Below are 24,002 nucleotides of genomic sequence, written 5' to 3'. Positions count from 1 at the left end.
GTGCAGTTAACCCAAAAAGGGCAATAATTCAAACTATTTATCTTCAGAAAACAAAGGCTGTATTTTACAATACTCTCCTACTGATCCTATGGGGGAGTCAGCCTAGAAGTCGAACAGTGACGCACATTTTTCAGTTTATTCTCTTTTCTTGTTAGCCACATTTTTAAATGTTAAAATTCCCTCTCAGCCAAAGAACAAGTAACTCCACATGAACAAGTCTCAAGGTTTTCACATCACTGATTCTAAGAAAGACAAACAAACACAGACTCAAAGGAACGAAATGTAGTTTAGTTGTCTTTAAACAAATTTAAATGTGTTTGGATTTATGCCTGAAACTAGCACATACCATTTCATCTTTAGAATTGTTATGAAAATTTCTATATCACAGGATGATAGATGCAATTTCCTCCTGAAGGAATGTGGCTCATGGATAACAGAAGAAAAACAGACTCTTTGTTCATTCCATTTTTCACACTATGTATTAGATAATAAATACAATTATATTCTCTACCAAAAATAGCAAGCCTAACCTTTGTACTTCAGAGGCTGTTTAAAGTCCACTAGTGTATACGTATGCAAAAAAATGCTTATTTCAAAATATAAACATATACATAGCAAAACTTATATTTGTGCACACATATGTACAGTACATATTATTTATATATAAAACCACTATATAGATGTTTCTACATATGGTGGTTTCCAACACAGTTACATACACATGCATACATCAACCCATATACACACACACACCCTACAAATTCACACCCCACTCAAGCTTACGTATGCTCCACTACGCACGCTCTGAGAAGCTTAGTTCAATTTCATATAAATTCCACACACTAAGCACTAAGTTCACTTAGCTGATAAATCTGTGCAGAGTAAGGGTCATAAATATCTTCACTCAGGTATACCCACATTACCATGGGAGAGGCTCTCTATAAACAGATCATCTGACACTGATACTGAAGGGAAGCTGGCACAATCCTATAAATAAAGTTGCATGCAAGAGGATTGCTTGAATGTTTAACAGTATAACCACAAAGACAGAGCTGATATTAGCAGTCTAACAGGAAAGCTAAAGAGAAAAAACAAAGTCACTTCGCATCTTGATACATCGCTTAAACAGTCCAGACCAAACAGTGACTTTGGGACAAAATAGGTACCTGGCAGGCACCACCTGCCTACTTTACAGACCCAAGGAAACTTGGAAATAGTGTGAGATTTCACTGAGATATTTTTTACAGTATCATCTCCTGATTAACTGTGATAAGCAAATCAGTCTTTCCCATAAAATCACGAGCAAGCCGTGCTTCAAATAACTTCAGGGAAAGAAAAAAAAAGTCATGAATCTCGAACACACAGAAAGAGTTACCTCATAAAAAATATGTGGTATCCAAAAGTGTGGTATTGTGTTTTTTTTTTTTTCTGTTTTTTTTTTGTTTGTTTTTTAAGAAGGCCCTCTCTTCCAATTTTCCCTTTCTCTGAGTCACTTTCTTATCATGAGCCTTGCAAAAGCAGTAATTTGGGCTCTAAGAAACCATGTCTAGAATAAAGTTCCTTGTTCAGGTGTGTTCTATAGAAAAGCAGCTAAATCATTTTCTCTTTTTTATTGTCAGTAAACAAATTAATGCATGCGACATTTTTATGTCAGTACTTACTCAGATAAGCCTGACTCTTGGAGGAAAAGCCAACGCATTTAGTTTTCTTTAGACAATACTACATTGTTAGGAAATTAGGAAATTGTTAGGAAGTGTGGAAGATTAGACTCGAGCTTACTGTAAACCCATGCAATGAATAAGCTACTCAAGCACAAATGCATAAACAATGCATGCAACAGTCTTGATATGTTTCCATTATTGCTAGCATAATAACACGTGACTGGCAAAATATTAAAAGTATTTAAGTCGTGCCTGACGTATATGACCAAGCAACAAGTTTTGGCCTAGCTCTGAAAGCAAATACGGTGATGTTAAAAAAAGAACAGTATGTCTTTCTTCAGAATTTAACTTAGCAAAGCAGGTAACCAACCACCTCAACCAGCAACTGAGACATAAAACTTAGAAGTTAAGATGCGTATTGCATACTTTTTTGAAAATATGTAATTAGTTGCTCTTCAAAATAGGGAAAATTGACTTTTTAGCGAAGGTCAGGTGATGGGCTCTCTACGAACAAACCTAAAACTTAAAAAAAAAAATCCTGTTTTTAAGTTATTTTACCTCAGTGAATACAAAGGGGAGGAACAAAACAAACAAAAACAAAGAAAGCACACGCTGTTTTCATTACAACCATCCAGGATACCTAGCTTTCGGTTGATTGGGTTGTTTTTTTTTTTTTGGTTTTGTTTTCTTTTGTAACACTTCCTTCGGTCCCTCGCACGGGAACCACTGAGAGTAAAACTTCAACGCACATCGATCCTGTTAACACAGAGAAGCAGGGAACGGCCGAGGCCAGCCTCCGGCCCCAGAGGAGCAGCAGCAGCAAGGGCGCCCCTCCCTGCCCCGCTCCCTGCCTGCCTCCCCCGGAGCGACCCCGCCGCGGTGCGGCGCGCCCCGGCCTCCTGCGGCGCGGCGGCCACCTGCCAGCACCGGGCTCCCCGCGGCGCCGGCCTCCACCGGAGACCCCGGCCCCGTCCTGTTGGTGCCCGCGCCCGGAGCGGGGCGCGGGTCTGCTCGCCGCTCTGGACGCTAGGCTGGTTTTTCCTTGTTGGGGTTGGGTTGTTGTTTTCTCTTTCCTTCTTTTTTTTTTTTTTATTATTATTATTTGAGTGGAAAGTTTCCGCTTCCAGCGGAGGCTGGGACGAGGCGCAAGGCGCTCTCGCGGCTGACAGGTTTCTGCCCCCCCCCGCCCCTGGCGGGGGGCTGTTTTGAGCCGCAGCCCTGAGCGCGGCGACAAGCGGCGCCACCGACACGGGAGCCGAGCATCCCGCCCGGCACTGGGGCCGCGGAGGCAGAGCGGGGGCCGGGCGAGGAGCCGGGGCAGGCGGCGGAGGAGGAGGAGACGCCGGGAAGTTGCCGCGGGTGCCCCGGAGCCGAGCCCAGCCCCACCGGCAGAGGAAAGTTCGCAGCCACCAGCGGCGCCCGGGGGATGGCGGGTGAGGGCTCCCCTCGGGGCTCTCTCCTTACCTTCTGGTCGACGATGGAGCAAGCCATTTCCCGGACGTGGGCGAGGCTGAAGTCCCCCGACGAGTCCTGCAGCAGCAGCACCGGCTCCCGGCTCAGCCCGATCTGGAGGTGGAAGGCGACGCCGCCGCCGCCGGCAGCAGCAGCCCCCGGCGGCGGCAGCGGGCTGGGCGGCCGGAGCAGCGGAGGGGCGCTCATCGGGAACTGCCCGCCGGAGGAGACGGAGACGGAGGAGCCCGGGGAAGGAGGGGAGAGAGGCGGGCGCCGCGGCGAAAAGTTTGGTGGCCGCCCCGGAGGTGCCGCTCGAGTTCCCCCGCGAAGTTTCAGGGAAGTCCCCGCCGCCCTGCCGCTCCCCGGCGAAAATGGCGGGGGGTGAGGGGCGGAGGGCCGGGGAGGATGCAGACAGGAAAAGGCGGCGAGAGAGGCGCGCAGGGCGAGGGGGGAGCCGGGCCCAGCGCCGCCGCCACCGCCGCCGAGGTGGTGCCGCCGCTCCGGCTGCTGGCGCTGTGCGCGGTGCGGGGGCGGGACGGGCCGCGCCCTCCGCCGGGACGGGCCGAGCCGAGCCGGGACGGGACGGGACGGGCCCGGCCTCGCCGCCACCACACGGCGGCCGCGTCCCGACAGGCTCCGGGTCCCGCTGCGCAGCCCCCGCCGGCAGCCGGCGAGTGCCCTCGCGGCGGGTCGGCGTCGTCTCTGCCCGCAGAGCTAGGGCTTCCCACCCGCCCCCGTCAGCGGGGAGCCTCCCCTGCCCCGTTCGCCCCGTCGGATAAAAGCTTAAAGCCGCCCGAGGAGGCCCACGGGGATTCCCCCGGTGTGGAGACAGCACGGGGGGCTCTGGGGGCAGGGCGGGGACAGGATCGGGGCAGCAGAGCCCCACAGGACAAGAAGGGGAGACAAAATGCCCCTCTCTTCCCTGACACCACTCCCGGGTTCAGCTGCTGTCAGGGCTGAGGGGCTCCTGCCACCTCAACCCGGGACGAGTCCTTCCTCCCAGCTTTCACAGTAAGTCCCGTCCGTTTGCAGAAGTAGTATCAGTGTCAGGCAACGTTTAATCTTAAAAAATATCCCCAATCTCCTCTTGGAGATCTGTTGTCGATGGGAACATGAGCTATAAATATTTTAGATACCAAAGGAGAAACTACAGCTATTCATATGGCACCTGTAAGGATGGCAGCACTGACCGAAGGCCTGCAGGTCACAGGGGTTGATGGAATTTACCACCTGTTTCTTTGCAAACTGCGTTTCTGACCAAATGTACAGCTGCAACGCTGTTTCATTTTGATTAGCTGTTTTTAGGACACATTTTACTGTAGTCAGCTTATTTCCCAGCTGGCATTTGCACAGACAGTACCTTACCGTCAATATTTTTGAATCCATTTATCCGTTAGCAAATTTTCTTATTAAAATTGTTGCATTTTAATCTGTATCCTCTGCAAACTACCAAACCTGACGAAAACGTCAGCACTCTGGATTAAGATGATTACTACTTCCACTTAGTGACTTTTTCTTGTCACGTCAGGAGTTATAATCATCTTCAACCATATCCTTTGGCATTGCTGTTGAAAAACATATTTAATGCTGCTGTTGCCTGCAGTATTCCTGTAGCACTGGATCAGTCTCAGCGCAGTACTGTACGCCAGCTGTGCTGGTGACCATTGTGACGGGCCGTTTCCTAACAGTTTCCCACGTACTGGCCATTTTCATGCTTGGATGTTTTGGGGGTATGTACATTTATACTTTCATGTCAAAACCTGCTGAGGCATTTTGAATACAGTAAGCTTCCCATTACCCCATGTCCCAGCCAGCTATCCTATATAGGAGCAGCACAGGAGGACTGTGAGATTCTTGTGTAAATCTATAGCAGGAAGAGTGTGAGGTCAGAATGCTATCCCCAGATGACTGCCAGAAGTTCAAATGCAAACATAAGGCCACAGCCATATCAGGTGGCTGGTGTGAGATTTTTTCTGAGCACTTTATTTCCCACTTCTCAGTCCACTTCTCCACTGTTGAAAGCAGCATACTCGAAGATCCCACAGCATTGCTTCATTGTCCAGGTGATCCTTGAATGCAGAGAAGTGTCATAAGTGTCATCAACTGCTATCAGAGTGCTTCATCCTTACAGCTCATTGTGGAGAAAGCAGACATGGCTCTCTGATGGCAACAGGGATGGTGAGTTGTCTCCCTCTCTCCTGGCCTTGCCATATTTAATTATGGGGTCACCTAACTGAGCATTTCACTACGTGAGTCACATGATGGCATCTGCTTTCAAAGGAAAGAGTAGAAAAATGACAGCTATACATGCACTTAGCTACTGTGCACAGCTTTTCTGCACCTCTTAAAATAACTACGGAGGATAGGTAGTGTAGTGCTGAAGAGCAGCCAGAGTGGGCAAGTCAACAGCATCATAACTAATCACAAAATCATTACAAAGTAGACATGCTGTGAATTATACACCCATATTTTTATTATCTGTGCGAAATCTACCAATATAGCTCTTTGGTCACTACCCACAGATCCATGTCCTCTGTGCAGACATGGTTGTGAGGTTTTCTTCAAAAGGAAAGATCATGGTGTTTTTTGAAAGTTACAGGTCGCTGACTTGCTTGATTGGTGTATCTGCCCTGTTGAGTACACCTTTGTAATCAGAGTAGAAGAGGGCAGGACTTACTCTACGCTGTCAGCCAGTCATATTCAAATACTATTTATAAAAGGATTTAGTGAAATCACATCACATGATCCTGAGTACAACCTGGCCTGTTGTACTGACTGAAATGTCATCTGTTTTGTGAGCCTTCCAGATGGGAGAATTATTGCACTAGTGCTAGGGAGGGGAAAAGACTGTCCTCAACAGTGTTTTCTTCCTTGTGACCTGATGCGGTGTGCATACCTGGTTGAGCCAATGTGTACAGGCACGGTTGGAAAAAACTCTGGGTGTTCAGATTTCATTATGCTTGTACCAATCAAGTAAGCAGGATGTGAACTTACAAGGGAAAAAAAAGTTTGCCTCACATGGCTACACAGTTTGTACATCTAGCTACACACAGGAAGAGGTGTAGAATCGATTGTCACGGTAAAATCGAATTATGAAAACCTTCCCCAGCTGCCCCCAAGGTACAGAGCCTTACCCGTTTGTAACATATGTTCGACAAGATGTCAGTACTTGAAATAGGACTGCTTTTATTGCACATGTGCAATACCAAAATAGGACTTAATTCCAAGCTGTTGTAATACTACTTGTAATTACTCTGAATTACTACAGTATGAAGGGTGAATAGTGATGCTTGTACATCCACATAAACTGCACACTTGACACCCCATTTACATCCCTTTCTGAAACTTTCTTCTTTCAGCATACCACATTGTATAGACAGAATTCTGTTCTATTCACTGGGAATAAGAATCATCCTTTCTTTTTTTTTTTTTTTTTTTTTTGCTTTTCTTTATCTGTGATGTAACTGGTCTGTATCTGTGATGTAACTTTTTGAATAGTGTGTTATCTGTTTATCTTTCTGTTCTTTAACACAATTATTTGGTGCCTATGTTTATTTTTACAACTTTTTTAAAAATATGAGCCCAAACACCTAGGAAAGTATAATGCAGGATATGCCTCTGGAGAATAAGGCAACTTCTTTGACATAGAGAATGTTCTTGTTCAGGTCAAAATAGTTGACCTAAAATTAAGTCCTGATGTATTTACAAAGTTGATTACTATCAGATGATTACTACTGGCATTGTTAGACAAATTGTAGAATATGATATCCAGCTCTGGGATCAGTATTTTGAAAACATGTTCCTTGACAGTATGTTCAATAGTATAGTGCATCTTGTCAAGGAGAAAAAAAAGCAGAGCTAAAGCAGAAAGTGAAGTAAAAGAAGCAATCTCTGGATGGCAGATGGAAAGTGAGATGGGAAATAAAGTTCGAATTTTAACTGTTAGAATGAATAAGCAAAGGAAGTGACAAATAGTCTTTTTTAATATTTTCAAATTCAGACTGAGAGTTTACTCAAGCACAAGCTTTTAGGCTCAGTATACTGGTAATTTTTTGTTATACAAGATCAGAGTGGAAGATAGTGGCCTTTGGCCTTCTGTTATGCTCCAAAAAAGGCAGGCAGGTTTTGTTTCCTGTGACAGCACACGTGAATTCAAAGATGTAGAGATAGTCATCTTTCTTCCTCTCTTAAAATAATTGTATCTTTTCTACCTCAGAAGGAAGGCACCATCTGTCCAGGAAGAAAGTGAGCTAGCATAAACCCTTTGTTCCTTACGTCACTTCCACTTGTTTGCCCCTGCTGTACTCCATCAGCTGTCCCAAGCAGAGCAGGAGCTCTCCTTTTATCTTCAAAAGCTTACCTCCTCAACCTACAACAACAGATCTAATGTTAAAGAGGGCAAAGACTTTTTTTTTTTTTTTTTTTTTTTTTTCTGAATCAGGCTGATCCCACTTTCGCATTCTGCCACTGCCATGTTTCTGTTTCCAGGCCTTCCCTCATCTCACTTGTTCCTTGACCACACACTTCTAGGCTTACAGCTTTGATCAGGCATCCTGATGATATTTTTTCCATCAGTTCAGCTTCTTGACACTGATTTGCATCCAGAGGATGGTCCATTATAAGTTCAACATCTGTCCATGCTAAGTAATTACTTTCTTCCTATTTCTGCCTGTCTGCAGCTGATTATTGCTGCACCAGCATTCTACATTCTACACCGCACATATCTGTGTAGAAGCCCATCACATTTTTCCAGGCCATTACAATGATTTGTCAAGTTCATTCGACTTTGAATCACAAGTGCTTCTGCAGCATTTGCAGCCTGTCTCCTTTCTTTATAATCCATAACTTTAATGGAGTTCATTATTCAGGTCATAAGAACTGAATAAACCTGTATAAAAGACAGATTCCTGTGGAAATCCATTGACCATATCTTTCATTTTGACACAATCATACTCTTTGGTTGCTATTACCCAGCCAAGGAAGAGAGAGAAAAACAGACTGGTACACACAATGACATGAAATTTGGGAAGAAGTGGGGAGACTGTGATGGAAGGTAAAAAGACACGAGAATTGGAAAGGCAAATGTCACTGGATCTGGGATCATTATCATGTTAGGGGCTGAACTGATAAATTAAATAGAGCTGATATCTGAAATACTGGCAAAAATGGTTTTACAAATAAGCTCCTGGGTATTCATTGGATGAGAAGGAGCAGAAGTTAGCTGGAGAACTAGGGATTTTCTGATAAGCCATTTATTTCCAAGAGAAGATTATAACATTTTAAGATCTGTATGGTTGATGTGAATATTGTCAGTAAATCTCTCAAATTAATTTTCATTTAGGCTTGGTTGTTTGGTTGAGTTGCTTTTTTTTTTTAATGTTTCCAATTGTTGAAATTGCTTCAGCATTTCTAAAAGGAAAATCTTAGAGTATTATCCTCCATATCTTTCTGCTAAATGTTTTAGATAATTTGGAAAAAACATTTAAAATACTTAAAAAATCAAAACTCAAATTTCAAGATCTACGCCAATTCAACTTAGCTGTTTTTTGTTTTTTTTTTTTTTTTAAGGTATAATAAAAAAAAAAAACAGATTTTTGAATTTTGGAGTATCTTGGAAACAGAAGTTAAATCTGATTTCAGCTGACAAAGCTGTTTTCTGGCTATGCGAACTTATCTCCGGGCAAACTAGCCATGGAAATACAAGGTAAGTTAATTTTAAAATAGAATCCGAAAGACTGCAGTATAAAGTTCTCATGCCAAACTTCCACATACTCTGTTTCTTTTGCTTCAGCAAAAAAGGTGTGCTGATTTTTTTGCCTTTTTTTTTTTTGTCTATGATCCAAACTGACGTAACTGTACTTGAAAGATTCCGTGATAGGACAGGCTCCATTTATCCCAGAGTATTCCTTGAGGATGTTTGTTATGGCTTGATGATAGAATAACTGATGCATTCAGATAAATATGAGTATCTTGGCATTGCTTGTGCATATTTGTGCAAATTGTCTGCACTAGTTCTCTGGTTCTTAGGAGCCCAGTACTTCTAGAACAAGGCAGCCATTGCTGCTCTCTCAGAGATATGCTTCCAGTTCTGAGGACACTGAAACAGCCATTGTACCTTAAATGAAGACACAACATAGATTTTATTCAGATTATTTTTTTTGTTACTACTTCCTATGATTTCTGAACAGCGCATTCTAGGTGAAGGACACTTTTTTGTCACTTAAATAGTGACAAAATACTTACTCTTTCACTAAGCAGTCTCCTGGATGTCACTGCAATGTATTTTGGGCTGCAGTGACCTGAAATTTCTAGGTCTGAGAGTCAGACTTTGTAATAGTACATAACAGCTGCTTCCTTTTCAGAAATGATTATATTATATTCACAATTTAGCTGGGGATAATTTTCAACTAAGAGCTAGTATGCTTGGTATATTTTGATAATTTACTTTTTAACTACACTGATAATTCTGTTAGGAAAGTATGTATGTTACTGAAAACCAGTTGCATCATATTTTAATTAAATGTGGTTTTTTATTATAATAAAGTTCTTGAAGTACTGTTCATTTATTAATACATGCAAACATAATCAATTTACCAAACTTTGTTCTTTTACACATCAGGAACCTGTTATATTGTTACTTAACACTAGTATTTTTTGTGGCTGCAGTCCAGGCCTTTGTGTCATTTCCACTGTCACTGGCAGTTCAGTCAATAATCCAGATACTGGGAATGCAAGTACTGTCCATGCAGAATCAGATATGTACATTGTAATTTCTGCATGATTTTGACCTGTAGGAATGGGTGTCATGCTATTTCTGTGAACAGAGAGCCCAAAGGAAGAGGTATAAGCTGCTAACTGCCTATCAACAGTTCTCATCAAAGCTTATGGTACATGTCAAAGTAGAGGACATGCGGAGAGGCTAAGGTTAAGTAAGGATGGCAGAATCTTACTTATGATCTAAGCCGTGTCTGATAGTATGGAAAGGATACTGTTTTATAGGCAATTTTAAAATTGAGATAGAAATTTATCTAGGAGCTAGATAACTCAAAAACGACTACTGACTTTCTGCTCTGGTGTTTAAAAAGATGCTAATTGAGCTTTTTCAGACTGGTCAGTCCCACTACAACTAATATTACCATAATTTTATGTGGTTTGTTGTTTTTATCCACAAAGTTTACTGTGCAAAGTAATTTGAATAAATTAATATATGGTTAACCTAATGACTGCTGCATGAATACTAGAACTATGGCCAGGTACAGGTAATATCTGGGCGGAATTATTGAGACAAAAGCTATAAAACAGTTGATAAACCGTGTTCCTCTATTCTTTTGTGTGGGTTTCCCTACTTGTAATGCTTTAATGAGGTAAGAGAGTCTACCCATAGGAACAGGGGATCAATAGATTTCTTACCTAAATTGCCATTGATTTTTTAATGTTTATTGGAGTTGGTTACTGCTGCTGCTTCGGTTGCATGAAACTGAAAAGTGAGAGCTAAGAATAGCATTGGGGGGAACCTAGTATTTTACACCAGAGGGCAGAGGGTAAAGTAAGGGAATGTTGCAGGGGATCCCAAGAAACCTGCAGGAAAGGTAAAAATAAAGAGAGGGAAGATTCACAGGAAAGGAAAAAAAAGAGAGGAAAGGGTTTCCTATTCATTGCAGGCAGCACTACAATTGCATGTCACAATTTTTTACTTGAAAATGTTTGGATCTTAGAATTTAGCCTTAACTCATCATTTCAGTAGGTTGGTTTTTCAGATAATTAGAACTGTACTCTCATTTGCAATCACTTCCTGCACATAAAAAAAATACTTAATTGCTCCATATTTCCTTAAGTAATAAAAGAAAATACCTTTCATTTAAATTACAATTTGGGCTTAACCCAGAAAAAAAGAAGTGAAACGTTTCCTTGCCATAGTAGACAAACATCTCAACATGAAGCCCTGTACAATGCGCAGCTTTGTCATCCTCGGTTATATAAACAAGGAAATTGTAAGACAGAGTACGAAGACATTTTAAAGAGATTAACTGTGTTTGATTCTACTTAAATTTAATGGATCTTGACACAGTGAAGCATGCAAAGAGAATCTTAAAAATAACTTCATTAGAATAATGTTTTTTTTGTTTGTTTTTTCGGGGATATAAGAGAATATAAAAATGTGAGATTAGACAAAAACAAACAGGAGAACATAATTATAAGTAATCTGCTCTTGATCATGCTACATACTGTCAAGAGTAAATGATTTTTAGGAAAACAAAATGACAGAAAACTGAAACTTGAAATCAAACTTAAAGAAATGAGGTACATTATTTCATCTTGTCTTTTGGAATGTCTCAATGAAAGTTCACTACTTCATATGTGGCTATCTTCCAACCTCAGGTGGATGACTCTCAAAGATGTACATTTTGCACTACAGTATTAGGTTCAGCATACAAATATCAGGTAACATTCTGGGTCTATGTTGTATATGATAATATACTTCTCTCTGAAATCTCTCTTCTGCAGGTCTATAAGGCAGATTTGTTTCTCATTTCTTAATTATATCTTATCAACCATTTTCTACTAACTTCTGAATTTGGAGAGAAAAATAGACAATTTTAAATCATTTTGTTTGCATCAAACTATTGGAAATGTATCTTTCTAGCCACCCATAGCCTATTTTGTTCCTTAAATGCTACGTATATATATGTGTATTTTAATATTCCAAGCGTTGAGCCCAGTCCTCTAATTTATTTTGCACGGGTAGGAAGAGTAGCAAAGAGTTTCACTGGATTCTTTGTGAGCACAAATAGCATAATATCATATGGGTTGACAATGCTTTGAGGATCACAACTCTGAGAGAAGGAAGCAACAAAGGAGTCCTCAGAGAACAGAGATTTTTCAATGTAATCTTAAACTGAGACAGAGTAAAAAGCTTAATCTGAATCTATGATTCCAAGAGGTGCTTTTTAAGGGTCACCTAAATCATTTGTCACCCACATTTCAATAAGTATTTTAAGATGCCTACATGTTTTCCAGAAAGAGAAATCCTAAAGTGACACTCACCAGCTGTAATATGCATTGATGAAAAATGTCGTGCACAGCCATGTACCTGATGCCATCACATCCCTCAGACCTCTGGTGTTCATCAGTGACCAACGCCAGCTGTATGCTGTATTCACTCCCCTACATTCCTTTCCTTCATTTTTTCCTAATATTTGTACCAGTGTTGATAGGGTATCCACAGCCTCTGCACCACAGAGACAGAGAAAAGCAGAATAAGACTGGCCAGTGCTAGGATATAAAATATACTCCAAGCTACAGAGATGCCATTGCTAGCTGAATCAAGACAAAAGTACCATTTTGAGTATGCAGTCTGTCCTCAAAGGCAAATTTACTCATGTTCTTCATGTAACAGTTGCTGAAACAACTTCAATCTTCACCTAGAGATTTCATCCGATAAGGCAAAGAAGGTGAGATTGGTGAGATTCTGTGGGATACCAGGGCGCATATATACAGAAAGAGCAATGACAAAGCTTTAGCTTCTCATCCAGGCTGCTCTATTCTTACTTTCAGAGGGTATCACCCTGAATTAGGCAGTTACCTTTCCACAGATTGTAGGAGCTAGAACTTGGTGTGTGAATATCTATGGACAATCCGAAAATATGGTCTTCACGCTATGACTAACGTCACTATACCTTAATAGTTTCATCACATCTATGTAAGAAGATGTTAGAGATGAAGAAAAGGTTGCTATACATTTCACTTTAGGATCTTACATTTCATTGTTCAATTTTAACCTGATTCTGAAAAATTTTGGTTTAAAAAATTCTCCTTAGTCACTTAAAAAAATTGGAAGAAAACTGATAGTGCACCTGAATCAACAGGTGCTGTAAATATATTTCTCTAATACCAAAGATACAATGAAGAACTGCTGCACTTTCAGAAAGTTGATGCTGTGATGGATAGGGGTCTGTTGCATTGACACAAGAAAATACTGTTTATTTATTAAACGTTATTTGTTTCAAAGGGCAAACTGTAACCAATTTGGGGGTATACAGCACAAAGAAGGACTTCGTTTTTTCTTATATTACTGATCCTGACTAATGAGAGTCTCCATTAACCTTTGTGATGTTAGGGTTAGTTTTCATACAGTATGAAAACAAAATGCAATGTAGCTTCAAGAAGCTACTCCAAAACTTCTGAAGTCACTCCTTATTTCAGTTCAATTCAGCAACTGCTGAATTATTTGAATTGTATGTCTGGAGAAGGACTTTTGCTTTCAGAAGGACTGTAAATGGGACAACCTGAATATATGGGTTCAAGCTTTTCTGTGATGTGGCAAGACAGCATATCTTTGTGATTTATTCCAGCCTATGGGATACATATTTTTAAAATACTGTTTGTCCCCTCGTCATCACACTGTTTTTATATTGTGATTATGGCTCAGAGTAAGGATGTATTTTTAATATTTCTAAAAGTTGTTGTTTGTTTGTTTGTTTGTTTTTATTATTATTATTATTCATTTTTCTTTATGCTTTTCTGGCCTACTTTGAAAGCAAATCTTTGCTAAGGACACAAATCAGTGGACTTTCTCTTCCTACCCTGCAGATATCAGAGTAGCAATGTGTTTTAGATTTTTTTTTTTTAATTGTTTATCCCATGCTATCTGAATACCTCACTGTTTTCTAAGTATTTTTTTATTTTATGACAGCTTTGCAAAACAGAGCAGAACTATTTAAGGTCACAAAAATGAAGCACAACCGTAATTCACAATACTTTAAGACAACAAAGATGTGCAGCCTTGCTTTAAAATAGTGCAGATATAATATTTATACTTCAGAGTTAGCCTGCTACATGGACAAATTAATTTATTTAATGTTTAATTTCATACCAGCACACTGTGCTTTACAGTTGAGACTGTTTCTCATAAATTACAGAACACATTGAACTGAGCAGGGAATTGAGTTAAGGTATCCCCGGTACCAAATTAGCTCAGTAATCACTTGCCCCCACCTGCCTCCTGCCAAGAAAGAATAGTTGCAATGCTCTTCTCTGAGGATGAAACTGTGCGTATCTCCATGTGTGCATATGCACACAAATGTTGGTGGAGATATCCAGCTGCTTCTTTCAGTTCAGATTTGAACACGAGTCATTGTGGAGAGCTCTTTATAGACATCCAGATAATTGTGTTCCAAGTCTTTCCTAAATCTGATTTGTTGGAAGAAATTTGATGAAATAATATTTTTATGGAATTTCATATATTCTTCTTTTAAGACACTGAGAAGTGAAAGTCCTCACAGATGCAGAAAAGAGGAGACATTTATGTAAAGCTTGACTCATTAAAATCCTAGGTGGTCCTGTGTGGCTGGTCTATATTAATTGCAGCAATGACAGTTGAGGTCAGGGGATCATGGAACAGCCGGTCTGTATTACTTTGACCTAATCTCAGGTGATGTGGTCTAGGAAATAGTTAATTGCATTTATCAGCACTCCAGTGACTCACATCTTTAATATTAGGGTGATCGATCTTTATACTTTGTAGATCCTTGCAGCTGGTCATCATATTCTTCCTTCTCAGTATTTGCTGGAATAGTCAAATACATTCGGTTAAGTTTCATATCTTTGACATGATTCTTCAACCAGAAATCCAGTATATTAAAGTGAACAAATGAAAATCTTACAGATAGAAAACTATACTAGATGCACATCAGAGACAGTGGAGGGAAAAGAGGGGAACAAATGGTCAGAAATGCTTTTTTTTTTTTTTTTTTTTTTTTTTTTTTTTTTTTTTTCTTTCTGATTTCAACTGATTCCTCCTCCCCAGAGGATATCAAGTAAATTTTTGAGCATGTTACCTTTTTAGGTATTTTGCCATAGACAAAACATACAAATGATGAACTGAAAATATCAACTATCAGTATATTTCAAGATTTGAAGTAGATTTAAAATACAGCACTTCATTAAACTGTATCAGTAGTTACTAGATTACATGCATGCTTTCCAATGAAGAATCATCTGTTTTTCCAAAAGCCAAAACAGTTCAGAATGGAATGCCAAATATTATATTCATTGCAAATATTTATGTTAAATCAAGAGGATGTGGACAGTGTGCAGAAGTCGGGAAATTGAATTTTGTGTTTTTCACAGCAGCTGTCACTTAACTGCATTGTAATCACAGTGGCATATTCTGATACCATTGTTCTAATACAATTTTATGTCTTTAAAAAGGGGCTGAATGCCAGCCACTGTGAGAACCTGCATTTTGAATTTCCTGGCTCTGGCATATTTGAATTTTCGTCCTTAACACTAGATTAAATTAAATCTTTATGTTGAATATATGGTAAGAAGCTGGATTAAGCTCTGAATTCTATAGTTAACACTCGCACAGTGCTTCCTGAAATAAGATCACTTACATCTTTTCTCCTGTATACCATTCATGAAGATAGATGTTCAACATTTCCTCCAGAACTCTTTGTCAAAAGTTTATTCTGCCTGGGAGAAAGTTCAGCTGTTGTAACTGCAGTGTTTCCTGGCAAAGGTCTGCTCCCACTTTGCTTGTCTGAGACTGCTTCCCTTATTCCTTTCAGGAATAGGATAACACATACTTGTAGGGATAGGAATCCCAGGAAATTCATGAACATTATCCTACAGATTGCTATTTGCAGAAGGGAGGCAGGGATTTATAATATTTTGAAAATGTCCTTTCAAAGCACTTGCTGGGTCTACAAAATTATTATTATTATTATTATTGCATTTGGTGACTGCTTTTAAGTCTGCCTTCATTGTATTAGCTAGTTTGCGTTTTGTTTTGTTTTGTTTTAGTGTTCCTTCTCTGTTGCAGGGCTATAGAAAAGTCATCAAAAATCCTTTACCTGGAACATGTGAATGCTGAAGGGCTGTATCCTGCTCCCTGAATTTTTGTGTATGTGCAACTAGAGATCCTCTTGTCCTTTAGGTCCAGATGTGTTCCATGCGTCTTAAAGCCTAAAGTATTTATAGGAGCAAGGGCTCCTATAAATGAATTATTTGAGGTTCCCTAAGCACTACTCAGTGGTAAGGGATTTGCACCTGTGCTTGCTGTATGATCTGAATCGCCGTCCGCAGCTGCTTGTCTCTCTCCATTGCCTATGCAGGGACTCTGAAATAAATATGTTCTACAGATCTATATTCAACTGTAATTATTGTAGGAATTTGTGCCAGTAGTCAGGCTTTTAAAAAGTTTTGATAGTATTTTCAAAATGATTGTGCTAGTCCAGCCACACTCAAGTTCAGTGAGAGAGAGCTGCTGTATTTCAAATAATGATTCTGAAAATTCCAGTAAACGTCTACTTCAAGCTTTTTTCCCCTCATAGTTCAGTGACTTAATTTCCTAAGACTAATGGCTCCCACTTCCATGCATGTGTTGGTGATTAGAGTTTTGGCCTAAGCCTCTAGAGAACAGGAAACTTGCTTCTGACATGTACAAGTAAACAAGAAGGCCTGCGCCACTCACGAGCCCCAGAGGTGGGAGCGTTCCCTGCCTGCATTTGTCACTGAGCGAGGAGGAAAGCTGACCAGGCCAGGCCTCGCTCGCCATGCACGTGTGCCGCAGCTCATAGCGTTTCAGTTAAAGCCAATCTTGTCTGGAGAAAAAAGATAAAAGTTACTATTCTCTGCTGACAGGTGATGAAAAATGAGTGAACTAAAAATGCCAGGGGCAAGAAGGCAGTATATCTGTTTGTACAGCTTCTAAGTACACTGAGTCAAAACCCTGACAACCATGATTTGGGGAGATTAGGGGTTTGGATAAGGTTTGTTGTTGTTGATGATGTTCTGCATAGGCTGTTTATAATACAGGACAACTTTCCAGTGCAGTCTGTAGAAGATACACAAGAAACATCTTTTCTATTTGATTTTTTTCCAGTTTTCAGGAACTTTGTATTACTATAATGATATTTAAATAATTTGATTTTTTTACTGATTATTCCGCATAACAAGGTATTTACACTGAGCACAAAGTACACAGCATATTCAATAAACTTACTTGAATTCAGATATCCCTGTTCATCTCTTTTGCATCAACCTTTGTCATATGTTACTATGAATCCTTTTTGAGGCTTGCAAGCTTTATATATCAGTGGCATATTTTTAGGGTTTGCTTTCTAGGACTTTTTTCTCTGTAGTGGTCCCGCTGAGTGGCAATGTAAAAGTAAATAAAAATCTGCTATGGAAATTAATTCCTCAAGAATGCTCCCCAGTAGATTGTAGCAAACAAAGGCAGAATATTCAGGTTACGGTCACTTCTACCATGCTGCAGGAAAGGTGTAAAAAAAGTTATTGTTGTGTAGCGTTGTCCCTAAATACACGTTTAGACTTTTAGTTCTAGATTGGTTTGACATATTTGGAGCATGTGACAAGAGCTTCAAAAATTTTCCACTTTCTCAACCAGCCTTCAACACTTGTGAAATAAACTGACTACAGAGTGCCATGTTACAACTCCATTCTCTCTTCCCTGTCTTTTTTTAACAGGAATATATTCACAGGGAATAGATTCAGGACTCTGGATTGAATCAGGCTGACGAAGTCTTGCAATAACGCTAAGTAGTGAATATTGTTTATTTTGGCCTACTTCCTGAATTCTTTTAGTCTTTCATAGCTTACCTTATTTCTGTATTCTCAGGGAAAGATTATTTTTTCCATGTGAAAAGAAGTGACCAAAAATATGGAAGATGGCTGAGGTTAATAGTGCTACTCAGTGGTAATGAAAGATGATTATTCATCAGCATTAACTATTCTTTATTATCCTGAAAGATAATTGTCCTTTTCACATCTTTATGGTGCTATTTGCCTGTCTTGCATAACATGTACGTAACGTATGCAAACTCAACTTTTTAGTCCAAAGAAGTTCCACAGTTAAAAATCCCTAAATAGTAGTGACATTGTCCTTATTTCTACAGTGAAATTGACCACAGGCAAAAGATTTTAAATAGTTCAGGTTACCTATAATTAGTGTCTCTGTTTTTTTATAGGAGGTTTATAACTGTAGGAAACCTCTCAACAATTTTAATAAAAATGTGTCTTAAGGTGGATGATTTAAGATATTGTATTGCAAGTGTTTGAGAGGAAAACAGCAAAAAATACTACAAAGAATTAAATGCTGCAGAATTAAAAAAAAAAAAAAAAAAAAAAAAAAAAAACACTGGGAACATGATCCCCAAGGAATGAATGAATGAATGAATAAATAAATAAATAAATCTTGCGAGCAGCTTTTTGTTCTGGTTGCTAACTGAGGCATGGCAACATATGCAAAGATAATATCTCCTATTTTATTCCTCCTCTGTTTGAAAAGAGATTTTTTTACTCTCTTGTTAAATAAATAAATAAGATTGCATTAAAGAAATAGTTGGCCTCACAAGAAATTCCGCTTCCTACGCAGACCAAACCAACTCTCATGAGCCAAACTGTACTGAGTGCAGTGGCCAAAGCAAGGTATCATATGTGCTAACAATGGAAATGGGCAGAGTGCAGACAAAACATTGAAAAAGGTATGAAAAATATTTTTTTCTGCATAGCTATTGTTACCACGTGAGCTTTTTATGAACACATTAGAGCACAGAGCTGGTATCACCACCTCTTATTAAAATTTCCTGTTTTGTTTTGTTTTGTTTTGTTGTTTCCAGGTTATTTTTCTATTTTTTATTGTTTACTACTTTATTTAATTTATCCATTTGTTTGAAATCCTTCATGTTTGGCACTTGCATGAGAATTTTGTACAACTTTATTTTATTTTTAAATTTAGCCAAAACTAATTGTATAACTTCTAAGAATGAAACCGAGGGAAATATATCATAATGTAAAAAACTTCCTTGCTCTTTTCCTCAAAAAACTACAAATCACATATTTACAAATTAGGTTTGGCAGCTTTTTTCTTTCATATGGAAGTCTTCCCATTTCCTTAAAATGCCAAAATTTGTTCATGTAACAGACCTTCAGAAAGCAGTTTGTACATGCTCAGTAGGTGCTTCATAATTTTCAGTGTTGATTCCATTACTGTTTGCATCTCTCACACCTCTTATTTCAGACAAGTTTACTCTTTTGCCATCTTCACAGTGGGACACAGCAGGCAAACTGTAGAGTATGTGACAAAAGTGAGACTTCCTCACAGGAGCATCTCCATTGAGAGAGAGCCAATATTAGGCACTTGACTGAAAAGTAAAACGTATTCATAATCATTTGTCAGTCTTTTTTTTTTGTGATGTGATGTAGTACTTTGTTTTGTGGTTTCTGGACAACATAAAAAGGGAAAGTATCTTATTCAAGGCCAGCGTCTTAGAACTGGGGGTGAAGAACTGGGGAATGACTGATCGATCATAGCGCCCAAGCCTAGGAGAAATAATGAGTCAGGTATTTAAACTGAACTGTTCAAGATGGACAATGAATTGCTGGTAAAACAAACAAACACACAAACAAACAAAACTGAATGGATAAGAAGATTGGAACAGGATGCAAGTTTGCAGGGCAAGTCAGTGGCCCTCCACTATTATATATGCCCAGGAGCTACAGAGGAAGATTTGACCTGACCTGGAATGTGGAGCAAGAAGCAAATAGTCTGCCAGGTAGAATGACATGAGAAGCCAGGGAGAAGATTGGAAGGAAAGAAAGCAAAAAAGGAAAACTGATGAACATCATTACTGGTTAAAGGACATAAATGTTACCTAAGGACAAAGATAAACCATCTGGAATTTAATGAGAGGTCGTTGGGGGGATATGAGCTGCAAGCCAGGAAATGAGTGGAATAATTAGCATTCATATCATGAGTTTGAGTAGAAAAAACAAGAACAGTGAACATGCCTGTGGGATGACTCTACTTACTTAATTGAATACTGTACAACTGTATAGTGCATGTCTAGGGACACCAACTAGAAAGCAGGTGTTATTTTGTTTTGTGCAGAAGCTGGCATAAGGCATGGAATGGAAAGCACAGAAGACATGGTTTCAAGATGATGACTGTGGAAAACTGCCTGAATCTTTATATTTAGATGGGTGATTTTACATGACAATTCCTGTGTGATGTTAATGATTTCCTTCAAAACTTCTGTCTCAGATATTGTCACCGTGTGAAATTGTCATTTTTTGTATTAAACTTTCACCCATGACTGAAATTAAAATTTATATATATGTTTTCTATTCTGAACAAGTTCATAATTTCTTGAATATGCCCAGGGGTTTGAGCTCATTTTCATGGATAGCTTTACTGCTGTAATCTCTGAATTTGTAAATGATTCGCTGTCATTACATGGTTCTTAATTTTTACAGTGAATGTAACAGAAATTTGAAAGTTTCTTTATGGAAAATATATATATATATATATATATTATATATATTATATATATATATATATATATATATATATATATATATATATTGCTTGCCTTAGAAAGAAGCCAGATATATGGGAAAAAATACAATCTTTCTTATTTTAAATTTCTATTTTATTTTTATCATTTGTGATTTCTATTTTATTTTGAATATTTTTCCTAATCATTCCAGTTCTCTGGGAGTGTTGTTCAGTGTGTTCTTTCTTTTCTTATTACTTTATAATTTGCTTTTAGTTTTTAATATGTTTCTATTAAACATTCTTTTCATCTTTGTATGTTTCATTTAATTTTTTTAAGTTTAAAAATGCATGCATATCGAAATAATATATCATTATAAACAAAATTTCCCAGATAATAGCATCTTATTGTTTTTAAGAAAAGAAAATAGAGTTCCGTTGAGTTTTTAAAAGTTTTAAGTACTGTACCTGCCATCTACTGGAGGTACAAGGACAGTGCACTTAAATTGTGTTAACTGTTCAGCCTGGTGTAACATCCTAGGATAACACCCTACTTCTTTATTACTTACCTTTTTCCTATTAAAAAAAAAAAAAAAATTAACCTGTTTCGTTTGTAGCTTTATTAAAAGTGAAAGTCTTACAGTTTAACTCAACAACTTTTCAACTCTTCAGCTTTCATAGAAAAACCTGAACCAGTACTAAGAATCCAGTGTAAGAAATACATTTGCCTTATCTTCTACCCCATTCCACATTTTTTGGGTCTGTATAACTTGTACTTGGAGTGGCATGTGAAATCTGTATGAACAAAGAGGTTTCCAGAAACTAATTTATAGACTTCCTTTAAAAAGAACAGATACGGTATTTTTAAAAAGACAACTTACATAAGTAAGTTTTGTTTTGTTTTGTTTTGTTTTTAGAATGGGGCACATTTTTAAGGGACAGGTAAATTGTGTTAGGTCCACTTTCATCTCGTATTGACTTCTGGTTCTGGTCCCATAAACCACAGTAATTTCATTGCAGCGTGGTAACTTGGACTGATTAAAAAACAGACAAAGTGATATAAAACAGAGTAAGTCCATTATTATGCTGCTACTTCATTTGGGACAGTCTGACTTAGGTATTATTTGATTTTGTTTAGTAATCCAAAAGTCCTTGGCAACAGAGAGAAAAGAAATTAATGATTAGTTATGGCTGCTACGTGATGTGAATGCCTAAGTTTGCATTCAATTGAATCCACTTTGGTATGAGAAACTGTATTTTCCCTACATATTAACAGCACAGGCTAATGTAGATTATTTGATAAACTAGATTTCATCACAGCAACCTGTGTAGAGGAAGAGAGAGAAATGCATATTTACCTTTTAAAAGCTAGAGCTAACCAAATCAAGGCAGGGCTAAAAGAAAAACAAAGGAACTCAGCAGTTGTCATCAGGGAAGTATTGCTGGATTCCTAGGAGACTATTGTGGAAATAAACGTTTTCAGCCCTGGGAAAGCTCAATTGCAAGATTGTAACTTTGGATACCTTTTACTATTAGATACTACTTGGCATCATTTTTGGTGTCCATTATTAGACACTCTCAGGGTATTATGTTCTGAGTAAAGTATGACTAAAACTGCTGTACTTTTCTAGAACTGTTGCTAAGCAAGACATCACTTTTTTTTTTTTTCTCTGTTTTCTATTTGTTAACATCTATTAGGACATTTTATCACTTCAATAGAGGAAAAGTGGGCACTGAAATTCATTTTCACTTTTCAAAATTTCTTGTTTCTCAGACTGGGATAGGAATCATTTGAAATCTGTATGTCGAAAACAGACAACCTAGGACAAGAGTTGCTTTCAGTGGATAATATAAATGCTTTAGGCAAAGAAGCTGTTGAACTTTTGCCTTCTATTTGAACTATATATAAGCTAGTTTGATTATGGAAGGGTACAGAATGTCTGGATTCTATAAAGTTTAATTTAAAATTGATTTACTATGGTAGGTATATTATGCTGGCATTTTCCCATCTTTCTAGCTGATCAAATGTCAAGTCAACAAGAACATTTCTGGAAACTTTTTAAAGCAGGATAAAATAAAATAAAATAAAATAAAATAAAATAAAATAAAATAAAATAAAATAAAATAAAATAAAATAAAATAAAATAAAGAGAATTCATTTTCCTCCAAGAGATTTTATTGAAAACTTCAAATATAGGAACAGTTATTTGCTTAGCAAAAACTTATTCATTATGAATGACAAGTAGATTTTATTAATGCCACTTATTAATAAAATACTTTTAAAATAAAATACATAGTAAAAACACTTTGGGATAATGGCATATTCACTTAACATGGGAGATGGAGTTGGCACCATGCTTTGGTTGGGATTCCTCTGTGCACAGCTAACCATATACACCTAGACATCTTAAAAACTCTATGCATCTAAGATACCTTTTTCAGAAATGCTTTTTACATGCTTCCCTGACAACCTCTAGCTCACTGTGAGGTATTCCTGGTTTCTGAGCATTTTAATACAGATAGACTACTAGGCTTTTGGTATGAGCTGAAAGCTTTTTACTTTCTTTCTCTGCACATTCTGGGTAAAAGATACTTCACGTAAGCAATCTACATGTTTTCCTTTTTTTTCTCTCTCTCTTTGACTGTAGAAAAGAAAGAATTAGAGAGATGGGGCGGAGGAGGGGGGTATTTATGGATTTTTTTTTCCCAGATCTGCATTGCTCTAGGCCAGACATGGTTAACCATTAAGAGTTTAAATTAAACACTTCACATGCATAATAAAGAACAGGTCTCTTATGTTGTTGCTGAAGCAGAATGGCTCTTTTTATTTGATATGTGCTTTGATAATATTCCAGATTCTTTTTTTTTTTTTTTTTTTTGCATTTAGATAGGTTAAGTGTTGCCTGAAGGATGATTTGCAAATTATTACAAACAGCATAGCAGATAGTCCACAGCAAAAGAGGAAATATTAAAAGATGTTTTTCTTTTTTAAGGAAAATGTCATCCAAAGTTTAGTATCCATGTGGAGTAGACATATGCTCGTTCTATATTTCCCCATCAGAATTGCTCTTTTACTTTACATCAGATAAACTTCTGCGTCTTCTGTGGTGCTATTGGCTTCTCCACAGATGTTCATCTGCTGCCACCTGACAGAAAAAAAATCTCACCACTTTCTACCCAATTCTTCCCAAATGTTACTTTAATCTCTGTGCCCTCTGAAGTTGATTTTTCTGCATGGATTTCATCTCATCTACTATGTGAGATGTTCCTAAGCAGACAAGGGTCTTAACGGTTAGATTTTATTAAAAGAGAAGAGATGCAAAACAAAATGAGAATCCATTATCTTAAAGCAGCAAGATTTATTTCTCCCAACTTAAACTAACTTAAACTATGTAAGTCTGTTTTCATTTAGTGAATAGTTTCTTCCTTTCCTTTCCTTTCCTTTCCTTTCCTTTCCTTTCCTTTCCTTTCCTTTCCTTTCCTTTCCTTTCCTTTCCTTTCCTTTCCTTTCCTTTCCTTTCCTTTCCTTTCCTTTCCTTTCCTTTCCTTTCCTTTCCTTTCCTTTCCTTTCCTTTCCTTTCCTTTCCTTTCCT

General features: G+C 38.4%; 1 protein-coding gene and 1 long non-coding RNA gene across 7 annotated transcripts in view; one reads left to right on the top strand and one right to left on the bottom strand.

Moving 5' to 3' along the window:
- Positions 1 to 3,320, bottom strand: part of PRKD1 (protein kinase D1) — a 126,317-nt gene extending 122,997 nt beyond the window's left edge. For both annotated transcript variants that reach the window (XM_035327728.1, XM_035327729.1), the window contains exon 1: positions 3,126 to 3,320. In XM_035327728.1, coding sequence (XP_035183619.1) covers positions 3,126 to 3,320 — 195 coding nt within the window. The remainder of the gene's footprint in view (positions 1 to 3,125) is intronic.
- Positions 3,321 to 5,991: 2,671 nt separating this feature from the next.
- Positions 5,992 to 24,002, top strand: part of LOC118167866 — a 185,397-nt gene continuing 167,386 nt past the window's right edge. Inside the window, exons 1-4 of one of the 5 annotated variants that reach the window (XR_004751268.1) lie at positions 5,992 to 7,757; positions 8,682 to 8,817; positions 18,511 to 18,619; positions 20,026 to 20,423. This is a non-coding gene — a long non-coding RNA (uncharacterized LOC118167866). Of the gene's footprint in view, positions 7,758 to 8,681; positions 8,818 to 18,510; positions 18,620 to 20,004; positions 20,424 to 24,002 lie in introns of those variants that run through there. The other 4 variants (XR_004751270.1, XR_004751271.1, XR_004751272.1 and 1 more) reach the window with 4 other exon arrangements.

This window comes from Oxyura jamaicensis, chromosome 5 (assembly GCF_011077185.1).
Source record: "Oxyura jamaicensis isolate SHBP4307 breed ruddy duck chromosome 5, BPBGC_Ojam_1.0, whole genome shotgun sequence".
Classification (NCBI taxonomy): Eukaryota; Metazoa; Chordata; class Aves; order Anseriformes; family Anatidae; genus Oxyura; species Oxyura jamaicensis.
Note: the sequence above shows the minus strand (reverse complement) of the source record. Positions and strands in the feature narration are given on the sequence as shown.